The following is a 27442-nucleotide window of genomic DNA, read 5'->3' on the forward strand; positions in this document are numbered from 1 at the left end:
GACCTGACCATGGGTGTATTGTGAGTGGTGCTCTTATTTACAGGTGAGTGAAGGCAATGTCAGAGATGCTCTAGTAGGCCCTGAAATGTGATTGCTCACATCTGCCAGATTCTCTAGTACAAGTTGCAGACTCTGTAGGATGAGTGCAGAGCTCCTGGCCTACAGTACATGAATATCTGTCCAGATGCCCTTTAATTATGGACCTTCCATCCCATGAGGTAACAGCAAGGCAGGCGGCTTCTTGCGCACCCCACCATGAGATTTTTGAACTACTTAATGATGCATAATTAATTAGCTGCAAAGCAGATCAAACAAGGGAACCCACCCCACCAAGAATCATGCTGACTTTCACAGAATCCTATGCCGGAAGCACCTGGAGGAAACCCATGCAGACATGGGGAGAATGTGCAAACTCCAAATGGACAGTGACCCAAGCCAGGAATCAAACCCAGGTCCCTGGAACTGAGAGGCAGCAATGCTAACCACTGTGCCACCCTGCCTTACCACTGTACTTATTCTCCAGAATGGAAAATTCTGCTCTCTGTCATGGAGAACTTAGTTTCAACCTTTCATCATCACACATCTCTTTGGGCCATTTCAAACCTCAAGAAAGATTCATTTTCCCAACCTAGCACACGGAGAACTCTGTCATTAAGTAACTCAAAGTATGAGTTTAAACATTCAGCAGGAAGGGAGCAAATTAATAAACTGTGGGGGTCTCTTAAGGTACCAAACAAGTAAACAAACTCAAATTAATTTAGGGACCAATTAAAAGGGGCAGTCCCCCAAATAGGAAGGGGGGGACAGAGCACAATGGCATGCTGCCTCACATCGCCAGCAACCTGGGTTCAATTCCGGTCATGGGGACTAGTTAGGATAAATACATGGGGTTATGGGAATAGAGTCTGGTCAGGATTGTGGTCGGTGAAGACTCGATGGGCCAAAAGGCCTCTTTCTGCACTGCAGGGATTCTATGATCCTAATACCAGAAAATGTGTAGACTGAGCCACATACTTAATAAGTCCTCACCAGAAACAAGACTGAGTATCCTTTCAAATCAAATGGATCTTTTAAAAAAAAAATTCTCCATGAAAACACACAGACTTACCTAAAAACGTGCCAATGAAAAAGACCCCCAGAGGTACATTTATTACAGGACTGGTAATGTTAATGAACCAGTTCGGCAGGAAAGGAGTAATTCTCAAGAATATGATATAATTTATAAGATGCTCCCTGTGCTTGTCAACCTGTAAGATAATGTTCAAAAAACATATGGAAATTAGGCACAATTTGTAGTCTACTGCATTCAGCCATGAATACTCTTGCACTCTCTTCTTTAAAGATAAGTCCATTATAAACATGCTAATGAAGTTAAGTTATATAACATTGCCACATTACATACAGCAAAACATCACTGACTAATAACTTTTTTGATTGCGTACACTCCTAACACATCAGTTGTATGTTTGATCATGTAATGACAGATCATGCAGGTGAACTGATGACACACCACTGGAAAATGCATGAAAGCATAACCAAAATAATTTCACACCCATTTTATTTACATGAGGATGTTTCCATATTACTTGCATTCCCCTTCACTTGCAACAACTTGGGCAATACTGTCCATTAGTCATGCAAAGTATCTGGAATGAACTCGAAATTTTACTGCTCCTACTGCCATTGCAAGGCAAGACTGATTTTTGCTCCTCTCTTTCCTTCTAAGCTTGGGAACGGTATTTGACCTAAAGTTGTTAGATAACTTAAAATATTTAAATTATTTTAATAATGTCTTTTGAAGTAATTTTCTTTTCAAACTATTCATATTCTGTATTTCCAAGAGGATGGAAGGCCAACTTATTACAGAGTGCCACTAATGTCTCTCTTAACCTTCTGCAAGGAAGCCTTAGAGATCATCCATCATGACTCACTTTAACCATCCCTTATTGTCTCCTTCAGATGTTATAACTTTTATTATACTTTTCTTGTACAGGCCATTCAGATCACATAGCAAATTTCCCTCTGTTGTTCAATATTAGACCTCCAACATTCAGCCCCATCTCACCATCCTAATATGAGAACATCCTATAACTTTAGCAATTCAACAGAAAGGAAAAATAACTTGTGTAAATGCAGGTTACAGTTTGACTCAAATGGAGATGAAAGCAATAAATTCTGTCATCCAACAGAAATTGACTTGGCATGACCAGTAATAGCAAATATTCTTTCCAAATTTGAAGGATTTCATGTCATTGGTTTTCTGTACTGTCAAAATACTGATTAGTAATAGCATTAGTAAAACATATTAAATGAGGCCAAAATTTACTTCCAATAAATTTCAGTTAAACTAAATAAAGGAAGCTTTTTGGTATTGGTATTCATCACCACGAATAAATGCTGACATTAATTTTCCATTAGCTTTGTCTGGAATGGCAGCCCCGAGATTGTCAGCAAGTAAACAAGGCAATGCACACCAGCAAAAGTCAACAGGATTAATGCTCATGGGAAACAACCATTAAACAAAAATAGAAAATATTCAAAAAACACAGCAAGTCTGTCAGCATCCACTGAGGAAAGAGACAAATTTCCATTTTGGAAGCAATCTCTTCTGCAGAACTGAAATGATTTGTTATAGTATTTGGGTTTAAACTCCACTCTAAATTTAGTTACCTTAGGGTATACTTTCTCCTGCCCTCTTCCTGATTGTATTCTCATATTGTTTTTTAAATTTTCAGTTCAGAGAGTTCAAATCTGAGACGTAGACTTGCGTGTTTTCTCCACCAAAGCTGACTGACTGGTTGAATGCTTCTGGCATTTTGTTTCTGTTTTAGATTTTCAGCATCAGCAGTATTTTGCTTTTTAAGTTTTTTGGCTGGAGGGGATTGAGCAACTAACACTCATGCCTGCTTCATAAAAAGGACAGTAATGAATTTCTCTAGTTCATCGGCCTGTACATCTATATCTAGCTGTCAGTCAGTGGGGAATGCAGCAACCCAGATAAGAAGCCTAACAATGATTTTAGATGCAGCTGTACAAGTCAAGTGACTCTAGAAGACCAAGCATATGCTAAAAAAAGTCTCAACATAAATTAAAGCCTTGGGAACAGCATTTGGCATTACAAAATCACTCTAAAAATCGTAAATCAGTGGCTACATTATTTAGCATTCTTCTTTTAAACTTCACATTAATTAATATCCCTCAATAGGATCTTTGAATCACTGAAAATAGAAGTAATGTTACCTGTTGTGACCATTTTGTTGCCCTGTCTGTCAAATATTTATAAACAATTGGTCGTCCAACTAAATACGAAAGCATGTAGCAAAAGGAAGCTCCAACCCCAGAACACTGTAATGATTGGACAAAAACAAAATCCATATTGAATTAATTTTCAACAAAGGTTTACTTCACAAATGTAGTTACATTTCATAACATACAACTCAAATTGTCAACTTGCCTCCACTACAGGAAGTATTTAGCAACACAGGAACAGAAGTAGGCCATTTTGTTTCTTTAGCTGTTTCGCAGACTCATGGATGAAATATTCCTATCCCTCCCCACTAGCAAATCAAGTCAAAAATCCCAGAATAAATTTCTCTTTACTAATTAGTTACACAAAGCGTGGAAGAAGGCCATTCAGCCTGTGGCGCCCATATTGACTCCCTACAAGAGAGCAATACAAAAGAATGCAGAACAAACTGCAATCATAATACATGGATTAAAGAGGAGACATACAAATACCCTATAGGCGTTAAATGTACAGCGCAATAGTAGCAAGGGGTTATATATGCATTTCATTTCAAGAATTCTAATCCTCTTATTGTATGCCCTTAATTTCATTATTTAACAAATTGTTCTGCCTAAACTTTGTTAGTTTCATCAACACTGGTGTCTCCAAGTAGTCAAAATAAATTCTAGCTGCAAATCTAACCATAAAAAGACATCCTAAGGTAGATTAAGAACTGCAATATTAAGAAAGAATATCAGAAAGAAAGATTTAGCAAGACAAAAGACTTTCTTTCAAAAAAAAAGTAATGGCTCACAAGCTGCTACTAAATTGCACAGAATCTATACCAGCCTGTCAGTTTCTGCAGTGCACATCTTGCTGGCTACAGGTCAAAAGTTAAATTTCCCAAGACTACTTAAAATCAGCTGCTGGGAAGCCACGTTTATGGGTCATACGGGCCAAGAAAACCCCAAATGACTTTTGATCCCCTGTCTGTTCAGAGTTGGCTTTCAGCCATGGAAATGGCTAGAGAATTACAATAGGCCTTAGTGCCCTGGGGAGGGAAAAGATGGGAAAATAATCAATCAGGATTATCATTCTTAATCACCATTTCCTGTTGAAAAATGCATGAGTGAACTTTGCACAAGGGAACAATTGGGTTCAGTTATTGCACAAAGAGTAACTGAATCCTTATCATTGTTTCTGTTCACAGATTAAAAATTACTACTTGGGGCAGTCTGTACTTTTGGAATAATACTCCATGAGTCATTGCCTTTACAACAGAAGATAGGGACAGGAAAAAGAAGAAAGTCTACCTAGATTGCTTTCCTGTACTAACTGGATGAGTGAAAGTAGGGCCGATTAGGGACTAAACAGGAGATTTGCATATGAAGGCACGAGGCATGGATAAATTGGTAAATACTTTGCAATTGTCTTTACCAAGGTAGCAATTGTCAACAAGGCCATGGTGACAGAGGAGGAAACTCTTGTCACTAGAAGGGTTCAAAATTGATGAGGTATTGGATAAACTGTTGAACTTGGAAGTTGACAAAGCACTGGGACCAGATGAGGTGCACTCAAAAGATGTTGAAGGAAGGGAGAGGGGAAATTGCAGAAGCACTGGTCACAATCTTTCAGTCTCCCTTCAATGCAGGGGAGATGGCAGAGGATTGAAGAGTTACAAACATAAAGCTGTAATTCAAAAAGGATAAGCCCAGCAATTACAAACCAGCTAATTTAACTGTGATGGGGAAGCTTCTAGAAACAATTCTTCAGGATAGAATTAACAGTCACATGGAAACATGTTGGGTGATTAGGTAAAAAGAGCATGCATTGCTCAGTTAAATCATGTTTAACTAACTTACTGGAGCTTTTTTGATGAGTTAATAGGAAGTATCGATGAGGGTAATACTGCTGATGTGGTTTACATGATTTTCCAAAAGGCCGTCGATATGTTGCCTCACAACACACTTGAGAAAAGTCATAAAGGGACAGTAGCAAATTGGATACAAAAATTGGCTGAGTAATAGGAAAAAGTGAGCAATGAAGGATACATTTTGGACTGAAGGAAAGTTTGCAATGGAGTTCCCCAAGGGTCAACATTATCCTTGCCCTTCTCGATATACATTAGTGATGTGGATCTTGATGCACAGGGAACAATTTCAAAGTTTGTAGATGATATAAAACTTGGAAATATTGTAAACTGTGAGGAGGACAGAGCAGAATTTCAAAAGAACACAGACAAGTTGGTGGAATGGACAGACAGGTGGCAGATGAAGTTAAATGTAAGGAAGTGCAAAATAATTCATTTTGGCAGGAAGAACATTGAAAGACTGTACAAAATAAAAGAATACAACTTAAAGGAGCAGAGGGACCTGTGCGTAGATCATTGAAGGTGGCAGGACAGATGGAGAGAGCAGTTAATAAAACATAGGGTATCCTAGACTTTACTAATAGTGGCATAGAGTACAAGAGCAAGGAGGTTATGCCGAACTTACACAAAACGTTGGTTAGACCTCAGCTGGAGAGTTACGTTTGGTTCTGGGTACCACACGACAGGAAAGATATGAACACATGGGAGACAGTGCAGAAGAGGTTCACAAAATTATTCCACGGATGAGAAACTTCAGTAATGAAGGTAGATTGGAGAAATTGGGACGGCTTTCTCCTCTCCAAGGACAGCAAAGAGGAGATTTGATAGAGATGTTCAAAATCATGGAGGGAGCTGGAGAGACCATATAGGGAGAAACTGTTGCCCCTCATATAAGGATCAAGAATAAGTGAGCACTGATTTAAAGTAAAATTCAAAGGAAGCAAATGCAACAAGAGAGAGTGGTTTTATACAGCGAGTGGTTTGAGTCTGGAATGCACTGGAGACCAGTTCAATCAGGCATTCAAGAGGGCATTTATGATTATTGAATAGAAACAACATGAAGGTTCCTAGACTGAATGGCCTCCTTTGCACTTAAACAATTCAATGATAGAAGGGTGGTGTGTGGTGACACATCCTAAAGAGACAAATTATTACATTGAACATTCAATTTTGGGATATAGTGTAGAAGAACCCCTGGGTACTGATAATAAATCACTCCAGCAGCAACATATATTAATTCAGCCAGGCTATTCAAAAAGTGAACAACGCACTGTGGTTCACTTCTTGAGCTGTAAAACAAACTTGCATTAACCTTGTATAGAATCTAAAGTAGATCACACTTGGAATACTGTGAACAGTTGTGGTCTCCATATTACAAAAATGATAGAGACAATGGAGAAAAAGAGTGATTTACTGGAATGATGCTAAAACCTATCAGGAGAGGTTGAACAGGCTGGAGACTCGCTTCACTACAAAACCGAAAACTGAATGACGACCAGATAGAGATCTTAAGATTATGGAAACATATCAGGTGGACTTGGAGAAAATTGAGACTCAAGGTTATTAATATATGATTGTCCTGAATAAGCCTCCCCTCAGCCACCTATGTTCCAAAGGAAACCTGTGCGTGAACCTGGCAAAACACACTATTTACAGGTCCAGGCAGCGGGCGATTGAGGGGGGGTCATCCATCCTGACTGTCTGCCCCTCTACTGTGGCTACATTTGTGGTCAGGTATCCCTGGAGAGGGAGCATGCGGTGTCCACGGGCGCAATTGACGCCTTCCGCACCGTTGGGCAGCGGCTGGGGCGCATTATCGACCCTAATAATCACATTATAATTTTACATTTTTTTAAGTTTCCTTTGTACTTTGATTTTGTTCAGGCTGCACCCCCTCCTTTTGGGGAGCTGCCCCTTTTACTTTGTCCTGATTTAACTTGAGTTTGTTTATTTGGTTTGACGTAAAAGGATAGCCAAAGGAAACCTCCAGCTATCCAATCTTTCCTCTTACAAAAAAACCCTCTATTCCAGGAAACATCCTCTGTAACCTCTCCAGCATAAATGTAATGTGGCGACGAGATTCACACACAGTGCTCTGGCTATGGTTTAACTAATGTATTATTCAGTTCCAGCATATGAGAACAAATGTTCCATGTTATCAACAATAAACTTATTCCACTTTTTTTTTAAATCCGCTTACCAGACAGACGAGGAACAATGCTAAAGGAAATGGGTACAAAAAGCCTGAGAGGATGCTAAGAAATATGGAACCAGGTATGGCAAAAGTCTGTAAACTGGAGAATAAGGTCAAGGATTATTATGCAAAAATATGGTACACTGTGCAACAAGATCTTAAATTCACACCGTTGCACTCTATCATGAGTACTGTATTTTAAATATCCTTTAATGTATTACTAATCAGCACTCCCATAGTTGCATGCTTTACACAGATAATCTGACATACGTTGAAAGGGGTGAGTGAGAATCAAAAACAAGCATTTGAAAATTGTCTGCCTTGGCTTAGTTGTTGCACTCCTGCCTCAGAGACAGAAGCTTGTGGGTTCAAGTCTTACTCAAGAGACTTGAAAACATAACCCAAGTTGAGGAAGTCCTGAACTGTTAGTTTAATGCTTTAGCCAAAAGATTAAGCTATTTTTAGTCTGTGCAAATAAGTATAAATGTACTATGGTAGTGTACTTCCTATAGGCCTGGCTAACATTTATGCCTCATCCAACATCAATAAAACAGATTCTGATCATCATCTCTGTCATTTGTGGGGCATTAAACCTGTAAATTGGCTGTTGCATTTCCCTCTATTAATGCAGTGGCTGTACTTCAAAATTAATTTGTCTGCAAAGAACTTTGGGACATCCTGGGTTCATAAAAGGTACTTCATATTTGCAAATTCTTTCCTAAACAGAACTTTGCAAATCTTCCAGTTTAAGGGAAGAGTTTCAGTACCATGACTGTGCTGTAGCACACTACTTACATGCTCATTCCTACAAACAAACATATCTGAAACATTTTAACTTACTTTTTCACATGAACAGTGTTTGAGAAACATATAGTCATGTTGCCAGGAGTGGGGGGTAATGGAGACATTGAAAAATGTGATACTCAGCAACTGGAATGATGCACAACTGAGATTGTGTTGATCCGTATCTGTGCTGGCAACACCCGACACTCGTAATGGAGGGTCAAAAGTGAGTGAAAGTAGTTCCGGATGAGCAAAATATTTCCTCCAATTAAATACTGGGAAAGGAAAAGTCACTTTCTTTCATCCCAACCACAAAACCATGTTCGTTGGGCACTGAATGTATCTGTCCAGGCTGAATGAGACTTTATTTAACCTTGGTGTCCTATTTGACCCACAGATGAGCTTCCAACCCCCTATCTGCTATCATCACAGTGGTCTACATCCACCTCTTTAACAGTTTGCCTATCGCCGTATCAGGTTCATTGCGGATGTAATGACCCTACACTCAACCCTGGAACATCTGGATAACAATGATACACATGTCAGACTCCTATTTATTGATTACAGCTCAGCCTTCAACACCATAATTGCAACAAGGCTCATCTCCAAACTCTGTGGCCTAGGGCTCAGCTCCTCCTTCTGTCATTGGATTCTAGACTTCCTAACCCAAAGATCACTATCTGTAAGGATGAGCAACAATATCTCCTCCACAATTAACCTAAACAATGGTGCCTCGCAAATCTGTGTCCTCAGTCCCTTACTATATTCCTTATACACTTATGACTGTATGGCCAAATTCCCCTCCGACTCTATTTTCAAATTTACTGATGACACCACCGTAGTGAGTCAGATCTCAAACAATGACGAGATGAAGTACAGGAAAGAGATAGAGAATCTGCTGAAATGCTGTGATAACATTAATCTCTCCCTCAATGTCAGTAAAACAAAGGAGATAGTCATCGATTTCAGAAAACGTAGTGGAGGACATGTCCCTATCTATCTACATTAATGAGGATGAAGTGGAAATGGTCGAGAGCTTCACGTTCTTAGGTATCCAGAGCACCATTCTGTCCCTGCATACTAATGCTAGAGTTAAGAAAGTCCATCAATATCTCTACTTTCACAGGAGGCTAAGGAAGTTTGACATGTCCACTACAACTATCACCAGTTAGATTAAAATAGTTATGGTGAAGCCCTCAATGCTAGGGAGTGGTTGTGAAGGAACTGAAAACAGGTGATTAAAAAGAAACATGTAAATGAAAAAATGTGGTGCATCTCCTGTTCACATTGCTTTCATATAAAAATAAGATGATTTCACTTCATAGATGAAGGTTGCAGAATGTTCAAAATTTTGCCTAATGGATGGAAATTGAATTACAAGTGCAGCATAGATAGACTCTTGATTTTTCCTTCCTTCCTTGTGCGGTGTGTGTCACACATCTGTTTCATATCTCCCCCAGTGACACCATCAAAACCAAGAGCACATTATATGCAAGCAAAAATGAGCATTCTTCCGAAGTACATAGTGTACAAGCACATTATGTAGCTCAAAAAACATTAGAATCTATTTAATAAAGTAGTGCTCCACCTTATAAGTATGGAAACATGGTGCTGATTACATGTGAAAGGATACAAAATATACGTGGTAAAGTATGCTACCAATACTTGTACGTAGTAGGTGTCCTTGTATTTGGAAAGAACCTTTCCTAATGCCTTGGCATCATCCATGTCTTTAGGGATTACAATGGTCTTTTGCTCCTCTCTATTAAAAATCAAAAAGACAGAATAAGGTTGATAAACAGCTTTTAAGGCAAATATCATTTGAATGCTATTACTTGATAGAAAATATTTCCCATAGTACTTTTTTTTGTTGGATGATCCAGCTTCACCCTCTAAGTTATTTGAATCACGTCTATGAATAATCTTAATTGCATTTGATTGACAGAGCTGAAGACATGAGAGATGGTGGTGTTGGGGTGGGAAGAGACACCTTCAATATCAGCAGACCCAATTCTAAGTAACCAGTCAACCAAATAGCAATGGACTGGAGCTTATTCGATAGCTCTTTCAAAAGGATTGACACTGATGGTCTGTGGTGGGGAAGCTTTTGGAGAAGATGCTGAGGATCAGAATATATGCACATTTGAAGGAAAAAGGGTTACTTGGTGACGGGCAGCATAGAACATAGAACATTACAGCGCAGAACAGGCCCTTCGGCCCACGATGTTGCGCCGACCAGTAAAAAACAATGACCCTCTAACCTAAACCAAACCCTTACCATCCATCAACCTATCCACGGATCTCTTAAACGCCCCCAAACTAGGCACATTTACAACTGCAGCAGGCAGGGCATTCCAATCCCTTACCACCCTCTGGGTAAAGAACCTACCCCTGACATCCGTCCTATAACTACCCCCCCTTAATTTAAAGCCATGCCCCCTCGTGCTAGCTTTCTCCATCCGAGGAAAAAGGCTATCACTGACCACCCTATCTAAACCTCTAATCATCTTATATGTTTCAATAAGGTCCCCTCGTAGCCACCTTCTTTCTAACGAAAACAACCTCAAATCCCTCAGTCTCTCCTCATAGGACCTCCCCTCCATACCAGGCAACATCCTGGTAAACCTCCTCTGCACCCTCTCCAAAGCCTCCACGTCCTTCCTATAATGTGGGGACCAGAACTGCACACAATACTCCAAGTGCGGCCGCACCAGAGTTTTGTACAGTTGCAACATGACGCTGCGGCTCCTAAATTCAATCCCCCTACCAATAAATGCCAAGACACCGTACGCCTTCCTAACAACCCTATCTGCTTGATTCCCAACTTTCAGGGATCTATGTACACATACACCCAGATCCCTCTGTTCATCCACATTATTCAGAGTCCTACCGTTAGCCCTATACTCTACACATCCGTTATTCCTGCCAAAGTGAATTACCTCACACTTTTCCGCATTAAACTCCATCCTCCACCTCTCGGCCCAGCTCTGCAACTTGTCCAAGTCTCCCTGTAGACTAAGACACCCTTCCTCACTATCTACCACACTTCTGACTTTGGTGTCATCAGCAAATTTACTAATCCACCCAACTATACCCTCATCCAGATCATTCAAAAATTACAAACAGCAGTGGCCCCAAAACAGATCCCTGAGGCACACCGCTCGTAACTGAACTCCATGTCGAATACTTACCATCAAAGCATGGTTTTGTACAGGGAAGGTCACCAGCTTATTCAGTTTTTTTTGAAGATGTGACAAAGCAAATCGATGAAGGAAGAGCTGTGCATGTAGTTTATATAGACTTTAGACATTTGACAAGGTCCCACATAGCAGGCTGGCACAAAAACCGAAATCACATGGGACTGGGGGTGGGCTGGCTAGATGGATACAAACTGGCTTGATCATCGAAGACAGAGAGTAGTGGTTGAAGTACGTTTTTCAGAATGGCGATCTATAGCTAGTGATGTTCTGCAGGGATTACTGCTGTGACCTCTTTCATTTGTAGTATATGTATATGAAATGATCTGGAAGAAAATGTGAGTGGTCTGATAGTAAGTTTGCGGATGACATGAAGATTAGTGGAGTTGCTGATTGTGCCGAGATACAACAGGATACAGGCAGATTGGAGACTTGGGCACAGAAATGGCAGATGGAGTTTAATCTGGACAAAATGTGAGCTGATGCATATTGGAAGATCAAATTTAGGTATGAATTATACTGTAAATGACAGAATCCTTAGGAACATTAACAGACAGAGGGATCTGGGCATGCACGTCCATGGTTCCTTCAAAGTGGCAACACAGGTGGCCAAGGTGATTAAGAAGGCAAATGGCAAGCTTGCCTTCATCAGTTGGGGTATTGAGTATAGAAGTTGGGAAATCACGTTACAACTATATAAAACCTTAGTTAGGCTGCATTTGGAGTATTGCATGCAATTCTGGTTATCACACTAGCCGAAGGACATCAAAGCTTTGGAGAGCGTGCAAAGAAAATTCACCAGAATGTTGCCTGGTCTTAAGGGTGTTGGCTATGACGAGAGGTTGAATAAACTAGGATTGTTCTCACAGGAAAGACAGAGGCTGAGGGGAGACCCAATAGATGTCTACAAAAATCACGAAAGGCATAGACTTGGTGGATATTCAAAGGCTTTTTCCCCAGGATGGAAATGTCAATTACACAGGTTCAAGGTGAGAGGGGGAAAGATTAAGGGAGACGTGTGGGGGAAGTTTCTCATGCAGAGAGTGGTGGGTGCTTGGAACACGCACCAAATTACAGATTTGGAAAACCGATGGTTGTGTACATGAATTTAAGGCTGGAGGAATTTGCAAAAATAGGGTGATGCAAAGTCATGGACGGATTTGAAGCTGAGGACAAGGAATTAAAGGTAATGCTTCAGGACAGTGTCAGTATCGAATTAGTTAATTGCATATAATTAACTTTTTGATTTTTCATAATTTAATTTTTAACATACATATTTCATTTTCAATTACTATTTAGTGTTGAATTCATAATGTGAACATTGGTGATAATGCGTGCAACTGAAAATGCATCATTTTAAAACCCAAGTAAATTAGGGAAAAGTGGTCAAATCAACAGTAGACTAACATATTATTGAACATTTCATCGAATCCGTACAGTGCAGGAGGCCATTCGGTCCATCAAGTCTGCACCAACCACAATCCCACCCAGGCTCTACCCTCATAACCTCAAACATTTACCCTGCTAATCCTCCTGACACTAGGGGCAATTTAGCATGGCCAATCCACATACACACACATTTTTGAACTATGGGAGGTAACTGGAGCACCTGGGGGAACCCAGGAGGCATGGGGAGAAAGTGCCCAGTGATCCGAGACCAGAATTGAAACTAGGCCCCTGGCACTGTGAGGCAGCAGTGCTAATCAGTGCCACTGTGCTGCCTATTCATCTTGGAGCACAGTTCCAACATAACTAGCAGCTCTCTGGTATCTTCCCTTCTCGACTATTTTTCATCTTTATCATCATCAACTGCAATAAGCCAGTTAAATTGTGGGAACATTGTAACCTTACATGTGATTATTCTCACCAAACATTGGAAGAACCTTGCCAACAAAGGGTCATTGGATGGAAATCAGGAGAAGAATGCCAGGTCAATTTTTATCCCCTTTGGCATACCAATGTTGACAGCAGTAACCAAAACCAATGGAACTCAACACAAATCCAGAATTCAAACTGAGACACAAGTCTATGGTGGTGTAATTATCCATTGGAGCTTTCAAAGGAGCTGCATCATCTAATTTTATATCATTCTTGCAGAGGATAATGTTGCTTGTTACTAGATACTGAGGCTAATCTTGTTCTGATTGCATCCAACACAATCCAAGACAAAAAAGTGTGCTAAGAGAGTTGTTCTATACTGATCATGCCACAATAGCAACTCACATAAGGAACATCTTCAGCGGTAAATGTTAGACTCTCACTCCGGAATGGAATTTGGTCTCTCGCACCCAAAGAGAGCTGAGTTTGACCAACAGCAAATGATCATCTTGGTCCAGGACATTATCAATTGCTGATTCATGGTGATATTGTAACGTGATAACATTAGAACATAAAAGAAACAGGAGTAAGCCATCTGGCCCCTTGCACCTGCTCCACCATTCAATAAGATCATGGTTGATCTTTTCAAGGACTCAGCTCCACTGACCTACCCACTCACCATAATCCTTAATTCCTTTACTGTTCAAAAATGTATCCATTTTTGCCTTAAAAACATTCAATGAGGTAGTCTCAACTGCTTCACTGGGCAAGGAATTCAACAGATTCATAACCCTTTGTGTGAAGAAATTCTTCCTCAACTCAGCCCTAAGTCTGCTCCCCCTTATTTTGAGGCCATGCTGCCAGTTCTAGTTTCACCTGCCACTGGAAACAACTTCTCTGCTTCTATCTCATCTATTTCTTTCATAAGATTATGTTTCTATAAGATCTTCTTCTGAATTCCAATCAGCATAGCCCCAGTCTACTCAGTCTCTCCTCACAAGCCAACCCTCTCAACTCCGGCATCAACCTAATGAATGAATCTCTTCTGCATCCCCTCCAGTGCCAGTATATCCTTTTTCAAGTAAGCAGGCCAAAATTGCACACACTACTCTGCGTGTGGCCTCACTAGTACCTTACAGTTGCAACATAACCTCTTTGTTATTAAACTTCATCCCTCTACCAATAAAAGGACAAAATTCCATTTGACTTCTTAATTACCTGCTGCACCTACAAACATACTCTTTGTGATTCTTGCACAAGGACACCAGGTCCCTCTGCATTTTTTACCATTTAAATAATAATCCATTTTGCTGTTATTTCTACCAAAATGGATGACCTCACATTTATCAACGTTGTACTCCATTTACCAGACACTCGCCTACTCACTTTAGATTTTCTATATCAGTTTGCAGACTTTCAGCACATTTTGCCCTGCCGCTCATCTTAGTGTCATCTGCAAATTTTGACACACTACACTTGGTTCCCAACTCCGATGCAGGAGGTTGTGGATAGCTTCATATATCTAGGCTCCACAACCATCAGCAATCTGTTACTTCATGCTAATATCAATACGAACATAACAGCTACAACGTTTCCAATGTACAAGCTGAATAAGTGTGAGAAACAACAGCAACCCGAAGAACACAAAAACTTGTAATTCTACCAACTCCTGTGCTCTCAGTGCACTCCTCCATAGTTGAGACCCTGTGAGAGAAAAGGCTAAACAGGTTCCCCAGACATATTCTTGGCATCTCATAGTGAGTCAGTTCTCCATCTCAGAGGTCCTGGATGTGTTAATTCTGTCAACAACACTTCTTCTTAGGCAGTCCCTTAGGAGTTGAAGATCACTTGTGTCTAGGCCAAAAATGAGTTCTCAGGTGACTGAGGAGCCCAATGTGCGAGCTATGGTTTCTATCACCAGCCGGTAGCTGGAGGAGTGGGTGAAGAGGCCTAGATTGCCACGCTTTTCTTTCATTCTCAACACCTGGTTTCAGGTTTCTCTCGCTGATGAAACTACAGGCGTTCAGCTCCTTCCCAGATGCTTTTCCTCTACTCTGGGCAGTCATGGGTCAGGGGTATCCACATGTGGGAGGGATATTGCACTTTTTCCAAGGAGGCTTTGAAGATGTTCTTGAAGCATTTCCTTTGCGCTAATGGAGCTTGTTTGCTGTGTCAAAGCTCTGAGCTGAGCACTTGTTTGAGTGTCTTGTGTCAGGTATGCAAATGTGGCCCACCCAACAAAACAGATTAAGTGTGGCCAAAATGGTTTGATGCTCAGGATGTTGGCCTGAGGAAGAACACTGAAGCTGCTGTGCCTATCTTGCCAATGGATTTGCAGGATCTTGCTGAGACAGGACTGGTGGAATTTCTCCAGGATTTTGAGCTGCCTGCTGCACATAGTCCATGTCTCTGAGCCATATGGGGAGATGGATATTATACTGTTTTATATAAAAAAAAATGAGCTTTGGGCTAGGTCTGAGATTCTGGTCTTCATTTCTTTCTCAGACAAAAAAAAGGCTGCACTGGCATACCGAAGATAGACTTCAACCTCATTGTCAATGTCTGCTCTTGTTGAGTTGGCTCCTAAGGTATGGAAAACAGTCCACTTTGTCCACAACTTTGTCGTGCCACAAATGTGAATTGGGCGTGTGGTGGATCTGTTGGTCAGGATCATAGCTTGTACGTCATTGTGGAGGTAGCAGAGGATGGTGACAAACTTTGTTTAACTCTGTTTCTCTCCACAGATGCAGCTAAACCTGCTGAGTTTATCCAGCATCTCCCTTTATTTCAGATTTCCAGTATCTGCAGTATTTTGCCTTTAAGGGAAATGAGGTAATGTACTTATGCCAACATTGTTTCTTCGCCATGTTTTAATGTTTCAGTGGGGATTCCATCTGCTCCCAATACCCTGTTGTTCGACATCCTCTTCTAACTCATGCCAAGTTAGGGTTGTACTGAAATGGTGGCAGGTCACGTGCTGTGGGATAGAGTCAAGGACACTCACGTTGAAGACAAAGTCTCTATTAAGGAGGAAATGGAAGGATTCCTTCCAGCAGGTGCTGACTGCCCCTCTCTGTTCTTGAGGAGCACCCTTCAATTCTTGCCAGCAATGAGGTGGGGCCTTGGGTGCTGGGGCAGAAGGTGGGCTTGACTGCGCTAAAGAAACCTTGCACGCCATAGTTGTTGACAAACTGCTGGATTTGCTGCACTCTCTCCAGCCACCATCTGTTCTTTAGGTCATGGGTTTTCTGCTGGATCTCAACCTTCAGCCGTCTGTAGAGCTGTTTTCTTGCCCTCGAGTTGGGTTGCTGTTTCAGGTTCAGAAGAATCTTGTGCTTCTGTCTCACCAACTCCTTGATCTCCCCGTCATTCTCATCAAACTAGTCTTGTTATTTTTTGGTGGAGTGACCAAGCCTCTCTTTGCAGGTGTTAATTATGGAGGCTTGGGGGGGCAGACCAAGTGATGTAGACATTTTGCGTTACCAGGACTAGTCAGATTGGCAGTGAGGCTCTATCTGAATAAGACACCCTTCCCAGGGTCTTTAGTGCGCAGCACTGATTTTCCTGCGGCATTGTTTCCGTTGTCATCACTGCTTTGGGGCTACATTGATGTCGATCACAAGAAAAAATTAGACAGTATCCATTCAGCAGTTGCCAGCTCCTGTCATGGCACAGATGATGTGCATGTCACTTGGACAATGACACAGTCGAGCAGGTGACAGTGCTTGGTGTGAGGGTGTTGCCATGGGGCATTTTATTTGTCTCACTGATGGAACAAGGTGTTGGCTGTGGCAAGGCCGTGTTCTAAACATTTTGTTAGGAATAGGGTGCCATTGGTGTTGGATTTTCCTACACTCCTCTTGACCCATTAAACCTCCCTGGTTGTGTCCTTTCCAACTGTAGCACTGAAGTTGCCAAGGGGATCAGCTTGTTGTCTGTTGAGACTTGAGGCAAGGATTGTTCAAGTCTGGAATAAAATTTGTCTTTCGATTCTTCTGTAGTGTACACTCCAACAGTGGAAGCTAAGGACAGTGGGCTAAACTCCCACAAGAGACGCTCAGCCAATGACATCTGTGATGGCTCAATCACGTGCATGTGAACATTGGCCTTATGCCCAAAGCCTACCGTACAGTGAACTAACCAGAAAGTCATGGCCAACCGGACATTTATACCTCGGTACAAGGTCTCACGCAAGTGAGGTATGAAGATGGTAGATATCGATAAATACAATTGGAAGATAGTTGTTGACGATCAGACCTCTGGAGGTTGACTGTTCATAAGGACGTCAGGAGGGTCAAGAAGAAACAAAAAGCTCACCTGGCTGAGAAGGTGGCCCAGAGAAAACAGAGGCCAGCGATTCTTGCATCTTCACAGCCCATTGCCTTCATCTGCAGTAAGTGCAGGAGAAACTGCAAAGTCAGAATGGGGCTTCTGAGCCCACCAAGTTATGTTTAGCACAGAGTTAACCACCAAGGCGTAAACCATCATCTCACCAGACAGAAGGCTGCCAGAGGATTCAACACGAAGATGATCTACACATTGGAATAAAGTTACATGAGAAATGCTCATGAATATTCTTTCAAGTATCTTGGTGTATCTAAATAACAGATTTCACATTCTATTGTCATTATCAGATGTTCATATCATTACTATTCAATTAAATTCCTTTTCACCACAAACAACGACACCACGATTCCCAACCAAGCATCTCCATTCTGGCTAAGTGCCCTGGTGGTCTAATTAGAAAACACAGAACTGTAAATGATTGGAATTGATTTTTCCATACATAATCTGTGTAACTATTCTCTATTCATTGTATTTTGTACATGAATTCACCCTGCCTTTAATCAGGAGGTATTTCTTCAATTTTAGTCACAAAATCTGTTTGCTGTGATTCATAGATTTTGCAGTTGGCAGTAGTGCATTGTTTAAAAAGTCATTAGACCTAGTTTGGGAGAAAATACATTGCTTGGTGAAACAGGTGTAGATTAAAGTTTTAATGCTTGACGAGCAAGATTCTGGTGTGCTGTTGGCCAGTTGTGTCTCATCAAATTCAACAACAGAAATAAACAGCAACTTATTTTATTGCTTTTGTAGCACTTAATCACTGTACCTGCTTATGGAAATAGCAGACATTACATAACAAATGTAATTAATTGCATGAAGTTCTTGAGGCATTTTAACTTGACACAGGAAGTAGGCTTCCTTTCAATTGTATAAATACTTACTCATCAAGCTCTGGGAAACTCCTGTATACTAGGTACATAACAAAAGCAGCTGAGAAGAAGGTAGAGAGAAGAATAAAGATAGACGTCCGTGCTGATCCTCCTGCCAACGATGTTTTCCCTAAAAGTACAAAACTTCATCAACTGACATTCTAGAAATAATTTCCAAGACATATAGAGCTTAAAGTACACATCAACATATAATGTCCTATGACTCAATTTGGACATGTTTTCCATAACAATTCTTTTATACCTAATAATGCATATATGATTTACCACACAAGCCCAAAATGCTGACAACAACTTATATTTATATAACACAATTAGCATAATGAAATGCCCCAAGATGTTTCACAGATGCACTATAAAACAAAGTATGACAATGGCTAGATAAACCAAACCTCAAGCTCAAAATTTCCCAATTCACCAAACTTCAGATTTCCTTAAAGTTCTGCCAAATCTCATTTCTCAAGTGACACCTTTATTCTCATTTTCTCTTTTTTGCTCCAATGGTCCCTAAAGACCATTTCAGAAAATCAGAGGATGATCCCTCAACTTCTGCCAAAGGCAGGTTAGTCAAAGTGCTACTAAAATCTCGGACTTGTTAGACTCATCATAGGCTATTCAAGAGAATCAAACATTAGTTGCATCACATAATTCTACAAAATGTCATGAATACTATCTTTAGAGCAAGTAAAATTTCACTAAACAAGTGGGAAGTTTCCTTTATACTGGATGTATTTTTTTTCCTATTAATTTTCCAATATCAGAATTCTAGTTGGCAAAAGCAGAAAAAGACTTTTTCCCCAATTCCACAGTTTTGTCAGGGACTTTCTCAAAATGATACTGACAAAAGAACAATTTTTAATGAATTGTTTATATTAATTGATTACATCATTAATTGATTACATCTTTCCCCGACAAGTTATTCTGAAACAACGTCTACAACATTGCTGACAAAGGAATCAAAGGTTATCAGGGTAGATAAGAACGTGGAGCTTGAAATACCAACAAAGCAGCCACATCTTACGAATTGTGGAATAGGCTCCAAGGTCTGAATAGCCTACTTCTGCTCATATTTTGTACTGTTCTGGCACGGCTATGGTAAATGCCAAGCTACCCCAATCTCAAAAGGGAAACTTGAAACAGCTGTCAAAACACTTTTTTCATTTTGTATAGCATGAGGAGAGACTCTAAGATCGAGAAATGTTGCCCCTGACTACTTAAAATCCCTACAGTGTGGAAAGAGACTATTCAGCTCATTGAGACTCCACCGACTCTCCGAAAAAGCATTTTACCCAGGCCCTCACCTTGTAATCCCATGCATTTACCATGACCAATCCATGTAACCTAAAAATCCTCATGATGATTTGATAGTAAGTAAATGTTTAAGACATAAAAAAAACACAAAAGGGCTTCATACACAAACAGTGCTTTAAAACAGTTCCAAAATTGTTTATTTTACCCTGAGCTGACCTTCCTTTTTTTAGTTCTGCAACTAGCCTTACAGATTTTAAAATTTATAGAATTCCAGTAAATTCTGTGATACAGTGCTTTTGTTTTCTTTTAGGGTGTCCTCTAAGGCTGGCAACAAGGCTGGTTCTGTGTTCTGGGAGTTCAGCTATCCTGCTGTCTTCTGGAAGATCCAAGCAAGTACCCTGTCTCTTACTCCAATTACCATACTTACAACCCCCAAACAGCTTGTCATCAAGTACATAAGAAATACGACAATAACATTAGCAAAAGAATATTACATTTTGTTTTCTTGACATTATGTTCATAATCCACAGGCTCATAATATGTCAATTATTTAACAGTTGCCTTTCCGCAGTCATAACTTCAGCATAACCAATGTTAGGAATTTTGGTCTGCCAAATTGGGTCTATATAAAAAATATTTTTTGTGCACATCACATTTAACCTGAAAAACTGAATATTATTTGTGTACCTGTTTGAAATTACCTGCCTGAATAACCATGAGTAGTCATCTTTCAAGTTTCCTGAATCAATAATGTCATCCAAAATCAATGTTAGGTTCCACATGTATGCTGATGGCTCCCACTTCTACAGTGCCATCAACTCTCATGACTTCACCACTCCCTCTGATTTATCATGCTGCGTGCCTGACATGCAGTATCGGTATAGCAAGTATTTCCTTTTGTCTAACAACGGGAAGGCCAAAACCATCGTCTTCACCCCTGGATGCTGCCATCATGGGTAGTCTAGTACACTCTCTTCTCAGCTGTTGAAGTCAAAGCCTACCTCCTTCAAGTAGGCTTTCTTCAGAATGTTTTCGCTGAACATTCTGTGATGCTAACATAAACCCCAAATACTGCACAGACAACTTAAATTATTTAAGTCCTGAACCCACAACCTTATCACTCTGAGGTTATAATACATATAACAGTTTCACTTAATTTCCCCGTTTAATTTAGTTTAAAATCACAACTTCATAATTAATATTAGATTGCCTGTGGCAATCAGGCTTTCTTGTTCAATTAATACCTTACACAAACTCATTCCCTAGTCACCGCCAATTCCATCCCTTTCCCTAGTCACCTGTTGAGATTCAGATCATTTGCAAACTTGGCACCCTGTTTGACCAAATTAATCATCCAACCCCATGTTTTCTCCTAATACCACCTCACTTATATAAACTCGTTCATATCTACCCCTGCCTTGCTCAAGTCATCATCTGCTGAAATTCTCATTCATGCTATTGTTATCTTCAAACTTGACCACTTCAATAGTCTCCTGGCCTGCCTCTTACTTTACATCCTCCCTAAATCTAAGCTCGTCCAAAACTCTGTTGCTTGTACGCTAACTAATACCAAGTTCCATTCAGCTATCACTCCTGCTTGCTGATTGTGTAGATCAATGTATGGTTCTTGACCCATAACACTCTATATCAAAATACTTTTATTTGTTTTCGAATCCTTCCATGGCTTTTTTCCTCAATTAAACTCTTTAACCTCCTCCAGAATGAAGGAAAAAGGAAAAGTATCTCATCGCGTCTCTCAAAGCTTCCAAATTCTCACACCCAGTGAATTACCCTTTTAGAACTGTTGTTGATTATCAGGATAAATATGTCAGAAATTTATGCACAGCAAAAGCCTACAAACAGCAATGAGATGAATCAATAGTTCAGGTATAGAGGAAAGTTAGCCAGTTCTGTGCTTCTTCAAACAATGTGTTGGAATCCTTTACATCCATTTGAATGGCTGGAATAGGCAAATGGGCTCAATTAACAAACGTATTTGCCTAAGAGTAGCTCTGGCAATGCAGCACTCCACGGTAAACTAACAGGAGTGCACTTTCACTCATCATCGAGTAAAGGGAGGGCAAAAGAAAGAAAAAGATAGGAGGAGAAAAAGAGAGAGGGGCTGTAAGAAATTGAGGTGAAGTTAATGCAAGGTAAAGAAAAGGGAACGTAAAAGGGTAAGGAAGGGAGTAACAGCATTAAGAGAGGGTGAAGAAAACCAAAACCAGCAGTCATTGGTTAGTTGGTTATTCTGTGATCATCATGAGCAGTCCAGTACATGCTCTTCCCAGCTGTTGAGATCAAAGGCTATCTTCTTCAAGAAAGCTTTCAGGGTATCTTGGAAACATTTCCGCTGACCACCCTGTGATCTTAACGCACTCAAGTGACAGTCTAGATTATGTAAGTCCGGAACTGACAACCTTTTCACTCATAGGCTTGAGCACTAGTTAATATGATACTTGTAATAGTTTTACTTAATTTCCTGCAGTTTAATTTAGTTTATAATCATTTCTTCATAATTAATATTAGAATACCTGTAGCAGAGACAGTTTTTGATCAATTAATATAGTATAACCTTACATAAAAAATGAAATTCTCCTAACAGATGGATGAAAAGTACGTTTTACTTTTGTGTGAGATTAAATTCTGTTCATATAATTAATAAATACAGCAGGGACAATCTTTTGGCAAGCTCTATGACACAACTTTAGGAGATGTTATTCCCATGTGCGTTTACACAGAGTCTTGTGACTAAGAATCTCAGCTGTTGACAGATACAGGTAATGAAGGCCATAATATTGAATGAAAACACACAGGAACCATTTCAAGTAACCATAATCAGAAGTCAATGTACAGAAATAAAGGGAGCTAAATTGCATTCCTGGAATGTGGAATGTGGAATTTCAGAGTTGATCAACTCTGCTACCACAAACTCGCATCCATGCGTTTGTTATTTCTCGGCTCAATATTCCAATCATCTCCTGGTCAAAACTCCATCAACTTATTCTTATCTAAATCTCTGCTGCCTATATCCTAACTCACAGCAAGTTTCATTCACCATCACACACATGCTCGCTGACTTACATTGGCTCCTAGTTGATCAATGCCTTAATATTGAAATTCCCATCTTTATTTTCAAATCCAAATGGCCCTGCTCCTTTCCATCTGTAATCTTCTCCAGCCGTGTGAGATCCCTGAGCTCCTCCAATTATGTCCTTTTGCACATCCCACAATTTTAATCACTTCACCATTAACCAGGCCTTCAGTCATCCGGAACTGTAAACTCTGGGGCCCCTTAAACCTCTCCATCTTGCTGTGTCTCTCCTTAAAATCCCTCTCCTTGATACAGGCTGGGGTCATCTATCCTAATGTCACCTTATATGTTTCAGTGCCAATTTTTGTTTGATAATGCTCCTCAGAAGTACAACATTAAATAAGAACATAAGAAATAGGAGCAGGAGTAGGCCATCTAGCCCTTCGAGCCTGCCCCGCCATTCAATAAGATCATGGCTGATCTGTCGTGGCTCAGTTCCACATTCCCGCCCTCTCCCCATAACCCTTAATCCCCTCGCTTATCAAAAACCCATCAACCCGCATCTTAAAAATATTTAGCAAGGTAGCCTCCACCACTTCAACGGGCAGAGAATTCCAGAGATTCACCACCCTTTGAGTGAAGTTCCTCCTCAACTCCATTCTAAACTGCCCCCCTTTTATCTTGAGGCTGTGCCCCCTAGTCCTACTGTCCTTTCTGAGCAGGAAGAGTCTCTCCACCTCTATCCTATCCATCCCATTCATCATCTTATATGTCTCAATGAGATCTCCCCTCATTCTTCTAAACTCTAACAAGTACAAGCCTAGTTTATTCAGCCTCTCCTCATAGCTCAACCCCCTCAACTCCGGCATCAGCCTAGTAAACCTCCTCTGCACTCCCTCCAAGGCCAAAATATCCTTGCATAAGTGCGGCGACCAAAACTGCACACAGTACTCCAGCTGCGGCCTCACCAATGCCCTATACAGCCGCAGCAAGACCTCCCTACTTTTATATTCAATCCCCCTCGCTATGAAGGCCAGCATCCCATTCGCCTTCCTGACCACCTGCTGCACCTGCAGACTGGGTTTTTGCGACTCATGCACAAGGACCCCGAGGTCCCTCTGCACCGTCGCCTGCTGCAGTTTTTCGCCACGTAAGTAATAGTCCTTCCTACCATTATTCCTACCAAAGTGGACCACCTCGCACTTGCCAACATTAAATTCCATTTGCCAGTTCCTGGCCCATTCGCCCAGCCTATCTAGATCCTTCTGCAGACTCTCACCACCCTCCGCGCAATTTGCCGTTCCACCAATCTTGGTGTCATCAGCAAATTTCGACACCATACACTTGGTTCCCTCCTCCAGATCATCTATATAAATGATTAATAGCTGAGGCCCCAGCACCGACCCCTGGGGCACTCCACTAGTCACCAACCGCCAATTCGGATAGCACCCATTAACCCCCACTCTCTGCCTCCTATTTGACAACCAGTCCTCTATCCACGCTAACACCCTACCCCCAACTCCATGCCCCCTGACCTTCTGCAATAACCTCTTGTGAGGTACCTTGTCAAACGCCTTCTGAAAATCAAGAAAGACCACATCCACCGGCTCTCCTCTATCCACCGCCCTAGACACATCCTCATAGAACTCCAATAAATTTGTCAGACACGACTTCCCCTTAACGAAACCGTGCTGCGTCTGCTCTATCAAGCAATTCCCCTCAAGATGCCTCGCTATTTCCTCCTTGATGACGGATTCTAACATTTTACCTACAACAGACGTTAAACTAACCGGCCTATAATTCCCTGCCTTTTGCCTGCCACCCTTCTTAAACAACGGCGTAACATTAGCCGTTTTCCAATCTTCCGGCAATAACCTTTATAAATACAAGTTATTGTTGTTGATAATCTAACATCATTGCCTCTTTGTTCAATATTGCATACAAATAAGTGTACACCCAAATATTGCATGTTTGCAAGTGAGGATTTGGGTTTCTCCTAAATGTGTATACCAGCTTGGACCATTTGCAACACTGAAGGGCCAAATATTTAATTTGACAAATCAGGATTATGAATATCTTGTAAAATCAGCTAATGTAGCTCAGACTGGCTGTCTTACTAACCATCTGTGACAAAAGTTCTTGCAGTTTGATTCACAATTGTGGTGTAGCACAGGGGAATGAGCACGAAGTTGCCCAAATTGGTTTAAGGCAATTAAAAAGTTGCATAGATATTTACCATTGTTACAATGACAACAATGTAATTTTAATTATTCCTAGATTAATAATCCACATGGCTGGACTAATAATCCAGAAAATGGGAATTCCAATCTCACTTTAGCCATTTCTGAATTTCAACTCAGTATTTTTAGGGTATACATGGGAATAAAAAGTTGGCATCAGCAAGACTTACAATGAAGCTGGTAAATTGTTACAAAAACCCAACCAATGTAAACAATATGTTTTAGGGAAGGAAAGCTGCTGCCCTTGTAGCAATATAGAATATCAGTTAGGAAGTTCATCAGCAGGGCTAAATTCCCTGCATAATTAGTATTGTGGGGATCATTTTATTTGTTTACTAGTTACAAATAGACTTACACCAACACTGCAATGAAACCACTGTGAAAATCCCCTAGTCACCACATTCCAGGGCCTGTTCAGGTACAGCTGAAATGATAGAGTGCTTGCTTAGCGTGCGAGCGGTAGTGGGATTGATGCCCGCATTCTCCAAATTTTAGATTAAGATAGTGGCTTTTAAGGGGTGTCGTGACAAATACATGAATAGGATGGGAATAGAAGGATATGGCCCCGGAAGGACAGGGGGTTTTAGTTGAGTTGGGCAGCATGGTCAATGCAGGGTTGGAGGCCCAAAGGGCCTGTTCCTGTGCTGTAATTTATTTTCTTTGTTCACTGTTCTTTGGTGTCAACTGATATGGGCATTTTAATTAGAATTGAAATTCCAATGATGGAATTAACTCAAATTGATACAAGCACAATTGACATTATGTATTGGAGTGTCAATTTAACATCTTAAAACACAAGTTATTTGTATTACCATTTGGTCACCTGTAGGCCCAGGGATGAACAATTTTGTGATTGTACCTGGAACTGGTTCTGAAATACTTCTGCCCTCATGTTGTCTTGGTCGAGAGTTAATGCAAAAAAAAGGAGTATATTTTTCGAAAAGTTTCTGAACAGATTTGTTAAAGTTCAATTTCTGATGTGGAGGTTTGAGGTATTGGAATTCAATAAGGTCTTTTCTTGTAATGCACATTGGTCCTCTAAAGAGCAAGTTTAAAGGAATTTATGATATGAAACAAGAAAATGACAGCAATATTTTGTGTTTGTTTTTGTTGCAGAAGACTGAGAAAATTTCCCAAGAAAGCAAGAAAATTGAGAGGTGATGGTGTATGGGCCAAGAACCATACACTGGTCTAAACAATCATCACCACTGGGAAAGATGCTGGCAAAACTATTAGAATTAAAAGCTGATGGCCTTTTTTTAGGCTGCAGAAAAAGTAGATGCATTGGTTACAATATACCAAAATTGCTTTATTTCCAGAAGGTTCTCAACAGATTGGAACATAGCAAATGTAACACCTTTATTCAGTAACGGAGGGATTCAGAAGGGAGAAAACCATAGGCCAATTAGCCCAAATTCTGTCATGGGAAAATGCCAGAATCGATTATTGAGGTTGTTATAGGAAAATAATTAGAAACTCACTGTGATCAGGCAGAGTCAACATGATTTTATGAAAGGGAAATCATGTTTAACTAATTTATTTGAGTTCTTTGAGGAAGTATCAAGCAAGACAGATAAAGGGGAACATGTAGATATGTTATACTTGGATTTCCAAAAGGCATTTAATACATTACCTTATCCAAGGTTACTACACAAAATAAGAGCTCAGTGTTGGAACTAACATATTAGCATAGATAAAGGATTGGTTGAGCTAGCAGAGAGGAGATAGGGATCTTTTTAAGGTTGGTACGTTGTAACTCATGGATTCAATGCTGGGGCTTCAAATATTTACAATCTATATCAATGGCTTGGATGAAGAGACAAATGTATGGTAGTTATATTTGCTGATGACACCAAGATAGTTACGTAAATAAATTCTCAAGTGGACTCGTCTAAAAAAAAGATAGCCTAAGTGACTGTTCAAAAGATGGAGTATAATATGGGGAAAATGTGAACTTGTCCACTTTGGCAGGAAGAATAGAAACACAGTATACTATTTAAATTGAGGGAGATTGAAGAACTGGAGTGATCAAAGTGCTCCACTACATGAATCAGGAAAAGTTAATATGAAGGTACAGTAAATTATTAGAAAAGCAAACAGAGTTTAGAAGAATGAGGGGAGATCTCATTGAGATGTATAAGATGATGAATGGGATGGATAGGATAGAGGTGGAGAGACTCTTCCCGCTCAAAAAAGACAGTAGGACTAGGGGGCACAGCCTCAAGATAAAGGGGGGGCGGTTTAGAACGGAGTTGAGGAGGAACTTCTTCACTCAAAGGGTGGTGAATCTCTGGAATTCTCTGCCCGTTGAAGTGGTGGAGGCTGCCTCGCTAAATATTTTTAAGACGCGGGTTGATGGGTTTTTGATAAGAGAGGGGATTAAGGGTTATGGGGAGAGGGAGGGAAAGTGGAACTGAGCCACGACAGATCAGCCATGATCTTACTGAATGGCGGGGCAGGCTCGAAGGGCTAGATGGCCTACTCCTGCTCCTATTTCTTATGTTCTTATAACATTGGCATTTATTGAAAAGGAATGAAATAGGGAAGTTTTACAAAAGCTGTACAGGACCTTGGTGACACAACATCTGGAGTACT

The 27442-nt window shown here is 40.5% G+C and overlaps 1 protein-coding gene across 1 annotated transcript in view; it reads right to left on the reverse strand.

Annotated features, from left to right (window-relative positions):
- Window positions 1-27442, reverse strand: part of tmem41b (transmembrane protein 41B) — a 50264-nt gene that overhangs the window by 20567 nt on the left and 2255 nt on the right. Inside the window, exons 2-6 of the mRNA XM_080190211.1 lie at window positions 18317-18434; window positions 9707-9835; window positions 7297-7390; window positions 3241-3345; window positions 1109-1247 (exon numbers count right to left, since the gene is read on the reverse strand). Coding sequence (XP_080046337.1) covers window positions 1109-1247; window positions 3241-3345; window positions 7297-7390; window positions 9707-9835; window positions 18317-18434 — 585 coding nt within the window. The remainder of the gene's footprint in view (window positions 1-1108; window positions 1248-3240; window positions 3346-7296; window positions 7391-9706; window positions 9836-18316; window positions 18435-27442) is intronic.

Source organism: Carcharhinus amblyrhynchos, chromosome 6 (genome assembly GCF_965287045.1).
Source record: "Carcharhinus amblyrhynchos chromosome 6, sCarAmb.v2.hapA, whole genome shotgun sequence".
In the NCBI taxonomy this organism is placed as follows: Eukaryota; Metazoa; Chordata; class Chondrichthyes; order Carcharhiniformes; family Carcharhinidae; genus Carcharhinus; species Carcharhinus amblyrhynchos.